Source organism: Periplaneta americana, chromosome 3 (assembly GCF_040183065.1).
Source record: "Periplaneta americana isolate PAMFEO1 chromosome 3, P.americana_PAMFEO1_priV1, whole genome shotgun sequence".
Taxonomy (NCBI): domain Eukaryota; kingdom Metazoa; phylum Arthropoda; class Insecta; order Blattodea; family Blattidae; genus Periplaneta; species Periplaneta americana.
The window spans coordinates 126,309,232-126,324,572 of NC_091119.1; the positions used below are offsets into that span (position 1 = coordinate 126,309,232).

Genomic DNA, 15,341 nt, shown 5'->3' on the forward strand with positions numbered 1-15,341 from the left:
TATCGATAGTTTAAGCGTTATTTTTTGCGTTAAGTGAACATTATGATATCGTTGGTGCTGTTACTTTTGGGACACCCTTCCAGTTTATCAGACTTAAAAGATTTTTTTCGATATACCGCAATCGGGTCCTCCAAAACCAACACAAACTGGCTGTGATTTAATCCTCCTGATAAGCTGTCCTGCCGCAAACATGCTGTCCCCATCAGAGATCGGATACAACCCTGTAATATTAGCCTTAGATGTCTATAGGTTAAAGACTGGCAAAATAGACGGTTATGGGAAATGTATGAGATAAACGACTGTAAAGTAGTAGATAATCGCATTGTTTATTATTTGTTGAAGAAGAAAAGTAACAAGAAGTAGAAATGGAATAGAAAAGAAAGGGAGAAAAAGATAAGGAAGAATACAAATTGAACTAATCATAGACTACTGAAGAAAGACAGATACGATTGGAAAGAAGGATAATAAAATAGTGAAAAATAAAAAAGAAAGATAGGAAGAATACGAAGTAAATAAAGCAAATGGACAGCAAGAAAAGAAAGAATATTAAGGAGGAAATAGGAACGGAAAAGAAAGCAAGAAGTGAATGAGTCTGATTACAGGATAACATAGAGAAGGATTAAGAAATTAACGCTAATGGAAAAAGGGGAAGATAAGTAGAAGAAAGACGAGAGTAACAAAAAACAAAAGATGGGAAAAGAGAAAGAAGGGAAAAGAGATGAAGAACCGAGAAAGGAACAAGAATAGTATGAAGGAGAAGAATAGTAATGAAAATAGGGGCAAAATGCAGAGGAAGAATGAGAAGAACCATAAGGGGCGGAAGAGATGACACAGTGGAGGGGGCCGTCGTACAGTATGTGGGGCGGGTCAGCTCGGTCACGCCGGCTGCTCTCTCAGTCATAGTGGTGTGTGCGCTCGCAGTGAGAGCATGATGATCGCGCTGGTGTTGGTTGTGGCGGTGCTGGCGGGTCCGGCCGCGGCGAGAGAGTGCCGGCCCGAAGACGTGCACTTCGAGATGATGACGGGCTACGTGTACAGCGCGCCCGGCGAGATCATGGCCACCAGCCCCGGCGTGCTGCGCCTCGGCGAGTGCGTGGAGCAGTGCCGGCATAACGCCTCCTGTCACGCCGTCAACTTCGAGACTGGACTCTGCGTGCTGTTCGCAGGCAGCTACGCTGACCAGCCAGGTACTTGCTGCAACTTGAATGTGGGAGTTGTCGCTACGGAACGGAGATTAATATAACATGTCATACAGCCGCATTGTATGGTATGCCCATTTTTGTGAATCAGGCTTGGAAGCGGATATTACTGCCATAGAATCAATATAGGCGTATTATAAATTTTTATTTTGTAAATCGTCGTTAGGAAGCGGAGAATAGTTCAAGGAATAAGATAAAATAATTCATTTTTGACTTGCTACAAATTAAGATAAGTTACATGAAAGTCTTTAACGTGACACGCTTGTTTTCACCGTTGTAAAAATCTGTGCTAGGTAACGGAGACCTATACAGAGTATTGAAGAAAGTATCCAATATTTTAGGAGGTGATAGTCAGTGGCGTAGCATGAAATTTTGAGCAGGGGAAGCTAATTCAAGTTGTCTTTCATGCAATATGAGAAAACGTATTACAAAAATATAGTCTTAAAATAAATAGTAGTCAATGTCAAGTCAGCAGTCGAAGATTGGTTGGAACCTCATAAGTAACACCAATAAGGCATGACCTCAAATGGTACATAGTAAAATATGATTTCACGGTTTACACATATCTCTAACAAATAGACACGTATACGTATAACATTAGCTCACTCCCTGTCATACTTAGAGAAATGACAATATTAACGGTCAATAGATACAGTATTAGTATCATTACGTAAGTATGCATCTGTCTTTTGGTTGTGTCCTTCATTGACAGCAAGGGAGTCGGTCATTTGTTTTTTAGATCACACTTTTGTTCGTAAGTCAGTCTTGATAATAGAATTGTCCTAAAAAATTCAAGTAAATTGGTGTCAGGAACTGTTATTTCACTTATTATTTATTATATAAACCACAGTGCACACTAACACTTCAACTGAACACAACCGACGAAAAGGGATAACTCGGAAACTACTTATTTTCAAAGTCAAAGCTAGCTTCTTGCGAGCCTTGCGATCAGGATAGTTTAGTTAGATAGGGATGGAAAATCTGCGGGGTGGGTTACACAGAAGAATGAGTGTGAGAAACCAGTCTGCTTGGAAGCTGGTGTGTGCAGGCTTCTTGTTTACTGCTGCATCACAAATCATCCTGAGCTGCCGCATCACAATATTTAACGCGTAAATATAAATTCTATTAAAATTAATAAATAAGTTTGTCCATAGACTGCAGGTTTATTATGAAATTATTATTAACTGGGGAAGCTGAGCTTTTTAGCTTACATTGACGCTACGCCACTGGTGATAGTATTCATCAAAACAAGAAAATAATGTCAAATAAACATGGGTCCTACAACACATACTTTCTGAGATCTGAGCACTTGTTCATAGGAGGTGCTCAATGTGATGTCCATTCCTGGCAATGCATTTCTCTGCCTACAATACAGCAGACTACCAGATAATCATACCGTAATTGACATCCCTGGCATGGAATAATGATACGTCGCAAGGAATACTGAAAACAAAAGTCTGGTTGCGGATGTGAGCGGTGTTCAGCAGAGATGGCATTGTGAATTTTCGTAATCATCATGATGAAAATCCCCATGCAGTTGAAGAAACAAGGCATCAGCACCGATTCTCAATCAACTTATGGGCAGGCGTTCTTGGTGATAGATTAATAGGACCGTACGTGCTACCACAGAGATTAACTGGGGATCGTTATCAGGACTTTCTTATTAACGTATTAAAACAAATTTCAAAGAGTGCGTGAATACTTACGCCGAGGGACAGAGAAATGCATTGTCATGAATGGACGTCACATTGAGCACCTCCTATGAACAAGTGTTCATATCTCAGAAAGTATGTGTTGTAGGACCCATGTTTATTAGACATTATTTTCTTGTTTTGATGCATACTAGCACCTCCTAAAATATTGTATACTTTTTTAACACATAGTACTATCATACGCATCTAAAATGTATGGAACAGTGCTTGTAGTTTTCTTATGTTTAATTTTATGAAGAAACTTTATATACAAAAGTTTTCATTTGTATTTTAATTATAGTCCTGGGTTATATCGCACCTATCTGTAGTTTACTGTCGGGAATCCTTTTTGCTGTTGAACTGTTATTATTCCGTGGTAATTGGGATCCAATCCGATATTCACCTTTATTTAACCGAAAATTAGTTACGTTCAGTCTAGGATTACCACGGGAAAACCTCAACCAGATACCGACACCGGGGTTCGAATCCGGAACTTCCCGAATGCGAGTCCACTGAACCATCTCGCTCGGTAGACAAAAGTTACAGGATGTGGAAAAAGGAATATTTTGAAAATGTTTTCAAAAATAATATTTTTCATTTGAAGGGTGTTGAGAGGGAATAGGGAATATCATAGAACATTATCAAAAGAAAAACAAGTTTTAATACCTGGACATTGCTGGTTTTTAGCACTATGCCAAATGTTTAATGTTACCTTATACGGACATTTCCACTTTTAAACTTTTTTTGATTGGGCAGTTCTATAGTCCCAGTTACCACCTATAAAATGCACTATCTACCATAAAATCGTTAAAAATGAACATTTCTTGTTTTCTCCTAACACCGGTTGTACTAAGTATCTTCTTTAATGACACTATGTAGGCATACTTTTTCCGTTCTTGAATTTTTCAGGTCTCAGAACGTACAAACTCATATTTGTTGCCATTCATAAACTGTTATTTTGTAAATAATAATAATAATAATAATAATAATAATAATAATAATAAATAAAAATAAATAAAAAATATAAAAAAGATCTTAAATTTATAATCCCAATTTATATGTACGTAACAATAGAAATGCGTCAGTATATTAATAGACAATAAAAGGGCCATGAATTTAATGATCACAAAAGCTTTTTCATGATTCCCTTATTCTCTCTAGTGATAAATTAATATACTGAAGCATTTCTCTTTGTTATATAAAGTAACACATGCATTAAGTATAATAAATTTGAGGCAGTTTTTACAGAATAATTGTTTAGGCCTATAAATGGTAAAAATAAATGATTTTGTTCAATTTGAGACCTGATAAACCCAACAAATGTAAAAATAAGTGCAAGGTGTCATTAAAAAAACAGACTCCTTGACGCACCCTTTAGGCCTATTAATAAAAATCATCGTTTTTGAAAACATATTCAAAGTATAACTTTTTTCACCTCCTGTAACTTTTGTGTATAGAGTTTTTTTACCAAATTAAAAATAGAAAAGCGACAAGCTGTGTTCCATAATTTTTACTGGTCTGGTATACAGGGTGATTCAGTGACTATGTTACAAACTCTTAGGGATGATAGAGGAGACAATTATGAATAACTTTCATGTAGGAACCTATGTTCGGAAATATTTCATTTTGTAGTTACAAGCCTAGATATGTTAGTCAGTGCAACCAGCTAGAATCGAACTCGAGATCATCCTTTTGAAGTTTGGTTGCAGACGACCTGTTCGTGCAAACGTTGGTGATTTCTCATAAACATAGTATAGTTGGCATCGTAAATTATATTTGGCTGATTAAATTTTGTAACTTTCCTTCCATTGCCTTTTGATCTTCCATAAATGAAATGCATATCAGCAAGTTGCGAGGAAAGTTGCAAAATTGAATCAGTCAGAATATCATTTACGATGCCAACTAGCTTATACCATGTTCATGAGTAGAGCCCGGATGTTAGACAAAACGCCTTTTTTTAAATTGAGTGTATGTATGAAAGACCTATTATTAGAGATAAACACGTTTCCACACATTTGGGGACGATAGGCCCAATTTTTATCTTGCCTTTTTTGCCTATTTTAGCTCCCGTTGCCTATTTTAAGGTTAAATGCCTTTTTTAAGCCTTTTTACGTCGTTATTGTACATTTCTATATTTTTAATGCACTTAAAATAAACCGCACATAAATTACATCAAAAAACAAAAAAGAACGGTTGTACAAATTAAAAATATATATATGCACCTCACACAAATATTTGCTGAGAATCTTATTCTCCAGCAATATATATGTTTCCAAGAAGTCGTAAACTTTTCTCCCCTACCGATTCTATCTTTTATGTCACTTAACAAAGATGTTTGAACAGTATAACCCTCAGTGCTCAGGTCACTTCGGGGTTTAACAGCGAAAGCAAGGGGATAAGGGAAGTATTAAAAGCAAGTCTCCAAGTTCCGTTACTGTTGTCGCTTGCACGCACAAGTCACGGGTACTTTGAAATCTCTAATCTCTTCTCACATCCCTCTTTTTGAGACAATAGACAGTCGGTTTTTCCCGATCTCTGAAAGAAAGTAAAGACAGTCCTTCTGAAATAAGTTGTTTTAAATTTGCTCCATTCACTTCAGTAGAAGTAGATCTTTTTCCACCATGAAAAACGTTCTCTCTGACAGGCGGCTCACTATGACAATTGACAACTTAAAGCATCTTGTTGTGACATGTAACCAAGGAAAGTGAGTACCGTATGGGATAGTTTATTAAGTATTTGTCTATTTTTGTCTGTTTCCATGAATAATAAATGCCCATTTCATTGCCTATTTTAACTATTTTAAGTACCTAAATGGCTTCCTATTTTAACGAAAATAAATGCCTAAACATCCGGGCTCTATTTATGAGAAATCAGTAACATTTGCAGGAACGGTCGTCTGCAACGAAACTTCGAACATTCGGTTTGGGTATCAATGCTAGTGGTGTGGGGAGTGAAGTCCATGCGGCGATTTCTGAGTCTCGTCGCTTTACCGGAATCCGTTGAATTCCCTTCACCGCAGAAGCTGTCGAACGGGTTCCAATTGGGTCGCTTCACCCGGGACATAAATGAACTGTTACCTGCCTCGCGCCCAGCACACGCGGGGACAGTCGGTACGGGGGGGTCATTGGAGATAGTGCAATAAAGTAGCATTCAGTCTTGTACTTGTACTGGACGTTGAAACTTGGTTCCAGATCTCAATTCGGCTGACTTTTGGTTGTGTGGTTAGCTTAAAACACGAAATTTTGTGGCAATCTAACAATCCTATAGCAACTGATACATTCTTTCTCGCAAAAAATTGGGAATACTGCAAAATATTGTGCATGGTGCCGCAGAAGGAATGGTGTTTGTCGAAGAAGACAACGGCGGACATATTTTATAAATACCAAACAGCTTTCTTTCTTGCCCAACGCAGTGAAGATTTTGTTTTTGTTATATAAAAAGTGTAATAATATTTATAATGTTTAAAATTTTTAAGTAACTTTTAAATGGCCTAAACAGTGCAGTATGGGAATTTGTTATTTTTGCATCCTCTAGCACATCAGTTAATAGCCTACTTCCGCCATCATCGAATTGTTACAAAACTATTATATTGAATTACAGTAAACCTGCTACATTACTTTCAAGCGTCCAATCTACAGTATAACTGCTTGAATAAACATCGAATGAACTATTAACATGGAAACAAGAGAAGCTACATAGTGCCCTAGCAACGATATGCAAAAGGTTCTTAACATATTTATTTATTAATTTTAATTAATTTAAATGACCATCGTCCAAAAAATAATATGAATATGCATGTGTTAAGTTTAGTAACAGAATCTCGGAAATAAAAGAATCTCGGCTTCGTATCTTTTTTCAAAATTTTTCTCGCTTCTGTAATAACGCGCTTACCACACTTATACCGAAATATAATATTAAACTATCGATGTTCTAATATTATTTTTAACTTCCTGAACTGAAATTCTTTGCTAGGATGCGAAATTTTGGAAGATATTGCTAAATACAGTGGAACTTCTCTGTACTTGGACACCCCTGTATGTTAGATACCTCATTATTAGAGCTAGGAAGTTGGTACTAAAACTGTTAAGTTGTGTTAGCTTGGACTATATCTCTACCGAATGAAAAGTAATAGAGCGTCTCTCGGTGTCAGTGAAGCAGAACGACTAATATGTACAGCCGGGTAGTAACCAAACATGTGCTCCAATCGTTCACAGCCTTAGTACAAGAAAATAATATAAAAACAATAATTTGTAATTATAAAGTTCATAAATCCCAATCTAAAATAATTTACCCATACATATAAAAACAACATACACAATATACAATTATGATTCTAGCCTCTTTATAACAAACAACAATGAACATTTTCATTTTATCAAAAGAAATACTCCTTTTAGGTTCAGAAAAAAAAAAACAATATTTGTACTCTGAAAATATTCGTTCTACGTCACAAGACGTTACTGGAGCAAATCTGAAATATGATATAGTATTTATTATTATCATCAGGTTAACAACTATTTTGTGAATCTAATAGTGTATCTCGTATGTGGCATATGGTATTAAATCCATAATTGTTTTCAAGAAAATGTTTCGTTTCTATTGTAATGGCAGCTAGGAAGTTCGTATCTTAATTCCGATGTTGAACTTGGACTGTAACGCAACTGAATGCATAGCAGCACGACAACATTTAACAAAGAATAATAGGGGAAAGAAATAAACGTGTTGCACACTCCTGTTTGGATAATTATTTAATAACAGATGAGTTTAACTTTTTTTGGAATCTTATTCACATTACATAAATAATACAATAATAACAGAATAGCTCACTTTGTTCAGAACCTAAAATATTAATATAAATTAACAATATTCTTCAAACTATTCACAACTCTACACAGATCCACAGAATGTCACTATGCGTTGTATGTGATCATACTGTGTATCATCTGCAGCGAGCGGCAGCAGGGCGAGGCGCGGGTGATATCTATACTCCTCGCTGTACTCTACTGAAATCTACTGTTTTGGTACGAACTTCCTAGGTCTCCTCAGTATATTAGATATATTTTCTTGGAACCGGACAAATTTCTATACTTTACATGTCCAAATATTCTCTATGTTGGACACCCCTCAATTCTGGAAGCTGGACATCCCTTATAGTTCTATCTTGGACGATTCTCTTATTGTATTGTGTATTTCTACTAAATGTTTAGAGTTATTTCATTGAACCCTCGTGTTCTACAAGGACTATTAACAGAGTGCAATGAGAGGGGGTTTTCCTTGTACAGTGCAGTAACAGTGAACCTCTTTCTACATTCCTGGAATTACCCATTTCCATCTTTTTGTGACTATAGTGTAACTAAATTTGGGTATGGAGTGAAGGAGTATTATTTTTCATATCAATAAACTTCATAATGCGAAATTATTTCAGTAGACTTGCAGTGTAGAAATCAGTCCCTGTTGAGGTGTTTACCCGTGAGAATCAGTTTCTGAAGGTTGTATATTAGGATGGAGTGAATGTATACATTAAGTTGTTTTTTATCTATTTTCTAAATGTAATAGTTGAAAAAAATCTGTCTTTTCACTTAACTTAAGAATGTGAAAAATATGGAGTTTCTACATTTCATTTTTGAGATTCCCAAAGGGCTTTGAAATTTCTTAAAATTATAATTTTTTTGCCTTCTTGTATATTTGTTCTATTATTTTGTTTTTCATTATATAGCTAGTGAATTGCTGTAAAATCACATATTTAAATTTTATTTGGAAGATTTTAAATTGGGGTTGCAGTAAACAGCATTTTTCTGTATTGATCATGGTAACCACGAGTAATGTTCTTGTATGAGTGCCGGATAGATGACTTTACCCAGATTTCCTTACTTTTGTTAGCAACTCTTTCTGAAATCTCTCCAACAGTAGGTTATTTTGGTTTGAAATCAGGTTTTAATTCATTTTTTATCCATAGATAATATTTAATTACGTCATGACAGGTAATTGTGAAGTGTTCAACCCCTACAGGGCAGCAGGTCAAATTTCTTGTCGTAATTAGAGCCATTGTTCTGATTTAATACCTGCAACATCAGAAGAATGAATTTTCATTAATTATATTAATTACATTATACTTAAGGGTTTTGTGATTATGCACAATCTTCTATATATATAATTTGAACTGGTAATGGAAATTACGGGAAAACGGCTGAACGGATTTTAATAAATGACCCCTCATTTTGAAGCTTGGAACCCAAAGTTTTTCGGAAAAATGGTAGTTTTCAGTGAAATGTCAATTTTCCTGCATCATTTTCCTTTTTTTCCAAAATCCATCTTTCGTCAGTTTTCGTTCGCTTCCTTAAGTGAAGCGAGCATCAAATCGGCCGTGTTGCATTTCAGAATAAAACAAAACACACACTACAATAAACAATAGGCTATTACACGAAGGCCATGACCTACAGGATTGCTGGCATAGAGTTCAGACGGCTCAGATTCTTTCCCATCATAATGCCAATATGTCGTCTTCATTTGTGCAATTTTTTGATAAAGTATAAAAAATAATTTATAGGTCTGATTCTCTGGTCTTAGTTTTCCGAATACAGCTGTGTATTGGATATTAAGAATTACAAAATTTAAGAATGTTTGATGACATTATTACCATTAAAAATGAAATATTATTATAGTTAATGCAACACATAATGCTATACTGATATATGAAAGTGAAACCTTTTGAGGCTTTATGTAAGTAGACGCAGAGAAAGAATATTTTATATTAGATCTTCATTTCTATAATTTACTGAGTGACAGCTATAGGCCTTTATAAACTTATGTTACTGAAAACTATAAAACTTACGTAAGGTGACAATATTGTTATTAAAATGAAATACTTTTACAATTATTAATCAAGTGGTGTGGGTCCTTTTCATATATGTAATGGCAGTGTGATATAGATATTTATATGTCTGATTCTCTAACTTTCCTTGGTAGTAATTGAGTCATGCTTCCTATTTTAGCTGCGTCTTTAAACTACATCAAAATTAATTTTATATTTCTTTGGCTTAATTGATTAGATTTGTGATTGCTGCCAAGCATATTTTGTTGTAGGGAAAATAGCATGCCATTTCACTTCTTGCTACCATGATGAGTAAGTTTATTTTCCGCAGCCAGCAACAAATGAAACACTGAAGCTGCTAACGATTTACGATGGACAATTTTATTTAGGGCGCATATAAGATTCTACAACTCTGACATATCATTCGCCTCATTTTCCACATCTCAGCAATAAATTCCTCACAACAGCCTATATTACAGAAAATATACGAAATAACATTCATTATTACACAAATTAATCCAGCAGTATTTGGTAGATCAGTATTTTCTGGAAGAAGCGCAAAAAAATTACAATTCATAAGAAAAGACCAAAAGGTATTACTTATTGATAAAATAAGAGGCCTACAAGATTTTGTAGTCTCTTGATCACCTCAGCAAGATCTCTTAGTGGGAAAAAGTGATTCTGTCCTCTACATTTCAGGGTAGTTCACGAAACATGCAGCAGCTATGTATACCAAGATGCTAAGTCTTTTGTTCAAAGCATGACAAACCTTACATTTTCTTAACTTTCACATACAATCCGCAATGACCCGAAATAGCTACTGCATTACTCCCACATGAAAAACCCACTGATCATCTTGACATTGTTACTAGCGATTTCGCATTGAAACTTTGAAACTCAAGAACTGAAGACGGATAGGTTCAAGGAAAAGTATTTGGCAAAAAAAAAAAAAAAAACATACAGAGGTAGTATGTTTCACTATTATGGAAGCAAATAACTATCAAAATGTCTGGTATTCTTCATTGAAAATAAATCTGAACAATTTTTATTTGAACTTTTTATGGACTTAGTTTGCAGCAATTGCTGCACAAGCCACTAGTTTTCTTATAAATTGAGGTTTCTGTGACATTTGAAGATGAAATAACAGGGGACCAAAAATATGCAGAATCTTTAACATGTATTTTTTAAACATTATCCTGATATCCTGTTCAGATTAAATCACTGGAGAATGTTCTCGCGCTAAAAAATCTGAACCTCCAAATTTTGTGAAAATTTCAAAATATGATGCTCTTGGGGCACCTCTAAATATTAAGCTAGAGAAAAAATAGTTTGTATTGTTCTTTATGATATCACCCGACAACTTATCCCTGGTATTACATTTTGATTCCTTAAACTTCATATTTTCACTCCACCCTGTTTGTATGTTACAAATGTTATGTTTTATTTAACGACGCTCGCAACTGCAGAGGTTATATCAGCGTCGCCGGATGTGCACACTTAAATGCCATCGACCTGGCCCGGATCGAACCCGCAACCTTGGGCATAGAAGACCAGCGCTATACCAACTCGCCAACCAGGTCGACTATCTGTTTGTATAGTACCTCAATATCAATAAGCGTAAGTTGGTGGAATTAACCATTGAAAGGAAGAAAGAAGTCATTCTCATTTTTCTATATACACTTTTAACACATATATCACTGATTAAATTTCCAACGTATTTATGTGTTAATATTTAGGATTTACCTTACCTGACTAGTTTCGAAGAACAGACTTCTAAACTAGCCAGCTAAGGTAAATCCTAAATATTAACACGTAAAGATGTTGGAAATTTAATCAGTAAGAAGTTATTGATCGTTTGTGTTATGGTGTTAGTTAGGCCCTATAGAAAAATTGTAAAATAATTTGGAATTTATAAATCAACAGTTTCAGACATTAGCAACAATAGGACCTCAATATTAAATGCATGGGAACGAAATGGCAGTGGGGAAAGAAAAAGAGTTCGCAAAATTGTTAATGGCGAACTAAATGACAAAGTGTTTGAATTCTGTAGTTCCTTAACATTATGTACAGTAATTTTCTTTCCATTACATGCTAAAAAATGTCTACTTTCCTCTACTTTGGATACCCCTTTAGGTTGGAAAATTTTTTATTGAACCATACCGTGTCCAGGTTAGAGAGGTTTCACAGTATGTGTAACCATGAAGCGATTTTCTCATTTAAGTATTAACTCCCCGGACACCAAATGCGACATAAAGTTCAACTGCCTTTTAATAAATCGCACACGTGACGTAATGGCCAACGACTGGTATTACGCGATGGGTTCCGGATTGCATCTGCCAGTGGCGAAGTCGTTACCTGTGCACTTGAGTTTTAGTGTTTTCTCCATTTCATCGGAGATGCGACCTCGTTCACGAGGTGCAGCAGCTTGTTGCATAATGATGACAATGAATCCTAGTAGCTAGAGGGCACCGATTTCTACACTAACACGTGGGTGACAACACTGCAAAGTTAGACTATATACGATATGGGTATGCATGTATGTGGTTCGAACACTCGGTCTCGAGATCAAAACGCATTCTGAAAATGTGATATACCTATAGGTTCTATCATTCTATAATATATATCACGTAATATATCATACCACTACATAATGTATTATTTTACAATAGCACATTGTATCATATCTCATGGTATGATATATGTTGTCATACCGGGTGAACCGTTATCATGCCATTAATTTTGGTGGATGATTCCTTCTTTAGTAAAGTACGACGAAAAGTCAAATACCATTTTGTTGTGTTTCGGATAGTTTTCCAGAAAAACGGGGAATTTTAATTGCGTGAATTTAGCCGCCGCGCCTTGTAACGTTTTAATCTGCGGCCGAATGCACAGTAGTCTGTTATGTTCCGTTGAACAACGCCTTCACCTGACATATTCTTAATAGGAAAATAGAAGGTCATTCCCATATACTCGTAGATTGTTTTCAATGTTGTAAGAAAAAAAAATGGTAAGACTGTTTAATTTTTCTGTTTTAAACGTATAGAAAGCACACGAAACAAGTACTGTACCGTGCTATACCATATGCAACATGTACTGTATCATACCGTACGAAACATGTACCGTATCATGTCATACCATACGAAACATGTACTGTACCATGCTATATCATACGAAATATGTAGGCCTACTGGACCATGCCATGCCATATCAAACATGTACAGTACTATGTCATACCATACGAAACATGTACTGTACCACGCAGTACCATATCAAACATATACCGTAAGATGCCATACCATATCAAACATGTACAGTACCATTCCATACCATACCAAACATGCACGTACCATGCCATACCATATCAAACATGTACAGTACTATGTCATACCATACGAAACATGTACTGTACCACGCAGTACCATATCAAACATATACCGTACGATACCATACCATATCAAACATGTACCGTACCATTCCATACCATACCAAACATGTACGTACCATCCATACGATATCAAACATGTACAGTACTATGTCACACAATACGAAACATGTACTGTACCACGCAGTACCATACCAAACATATACCGTACGATACCATACCATATCAAACATGTACCGTACCATTCCATACCATACCAAACATGTACGTACCATCCATACCATATCAAACATGTACAGTACTATGTCATACCATACGAAACATGTACTGTACCACGCAGTTCCATACCAAACATATACAGTACATTGCCATACCATTTCAAACATGTACCGTACCATACCATACCAAACAATGTTATAATACTGTTTAAGATAAAGATAATATTTATTCTTGAGCTACCAGATGGTAGTGCATTTGTCTACTGATCAGGAAACTTCTTTCGGCCCTGGATTAGAATCTCGCTTAGGATGATTACTTGGAATTTTTATTAAGTTTTCTTTAATACATTTCAGGGCGAATGTCAGGTCATCCCATGGTGAGTCCTCGCATTCATATCGCTAAATACTGTCTCGCTATCACCAATTCCGTCGACACTATATAAATAACCCCGCAGTTGATACAACGTCATTAAATAACGGACTAAGAATATTTATTCTACTATCGTGGAACAGTGATGTGGATGTCGATGTGAAACTAACTGTCCTATGTTCGACACTAGATAATTGAAGGACTCTCTCCTTCAGAACATTATCGCCTTCTGTGTTTTTATTCAACAGAATTTAATTGACATAGAACTGAAGGTTGTTAACATTTAATTTCTTTGAAGACAGTCATTTATTTAAAACAAATGAGAGCGACTCTTTATTACCTTTATTCAGCGACTCAACAAGATGACATTCATTTTACGAAACAAAAACGAATTGTCTCGTTACCGCTCTTATTAAAAGAGAAGACGTTTACATGAAACAAAAGAGTATCGCCATTTCGTCTCCACAATGACATTAACGTAAGTTTTCCTCGGTATTTCATCAGTCCAACAAAGATGTCTTTCTTTTCCTTTTCTTTTTTTATTCTTAATTATGCCACTAGTGTCTCTGCAGCCGACAACTCTATCTCAACAAGATAGAAATGTTTTCATAATTGTGAGAGCCGCCGTCGACCTGCGGCGGACACCTCCGCTTGTTTGGATAACAGGTTCTTTTCAAATTAACGGCACTGAGAGCTAGATATTAAGCGGCGCTTACGTGCACGCTCAGTGGAGATGCCCCGGCTGAGTCCAATTATATCTCAGACAAAAATGAACGGTGCAATATGCTATACACATATTTGCTCATTATACATATCTTGTAAAAACAGTGAAGAGTTTTAAAGTCTGGAACCTAAGGCTAAAAATCAGATATCCGAAAAATCAATATATATGTATAACTTAAGGGTGTCCGGAAAGGTGAAAATCTTCCAATTCTCATTTTTTTTATTATTCATAATCTACAGAATTTACCCTTTCCAATGATATATGATACACATATGTATCTTACTGTGCTCAAGATGAAGATGAGGAGGATGCTGAAAATCGATCATAAGGTGCTTGAATGCATTGACAAACTTTGAAGTTTATATTTTTCATATAAAATTTTCTTTTTCTCAGGATCTATTTGTCTGAATTGGTTCAAACTTACAGGATAGAATTATTAAAGTCTTGAGTATATTTTAACATGGGGATTTTTTTATTTATTGCATTTCAAAGAAGTTAGGATTTTACAAGCTTTGAAAAATGTTAAATTTCTATTTAAAAAAAATAATTTTGGAAATAATCGATATTTTAAAAATCCCTGTATTAAAGCAATCAGAAAGGTACATTACATAATTATATTTTTTTCAAGATTTAATCCTAACAGTCTCTGGGAAAAAGAAAATTATATGTATGCATTTTTAACATTGATAAGATAGGACCTTTCCGGACTCTCTTAATAGTAACTAACTTAATTTGTTTTAATTACTTGCACATAATGTGTGTATAAAAATGCTAACTATTGAATGCTTAGTGCAATTTTACTAATGAAATTCACATGGAAAACTCTACAAGCTGCAAAATTCACGAAAATGATAAGCACTGTTTCATTTTTAGCGAAGGAATACATTTGTTTTGTAAACATTTCTAAACTGGACATATACAGGGTGATTCACGAGCATTAACAGCC

The 15,341-nt window shown here is 35.4% G+C and overlaps 1 protein-coding gene across 1 annotated transcript in view; it reads left to right on the top strand.

The window, feature by feature from the left end:
- The first annotated feature begins 639 nt into the window (after window positions 1-639).
- Window positions 640-15,341, top strand: part of LOC138696511 (uncharacterized) — a 150,142-nt gene continuing 135,440 nt past the window's right edge. The window contains exon 1 of the mRNA XM_069821566.1: window positions 640-1,187. Coding sequence (XP_069677667.1) covers window positions 929-1,187 — 259 coding nt within the window. The 5' untranslated portion in view covers window positions 640-928. The remainder of the gene's footprint in view (window positions 1,188-15,341) is intronic.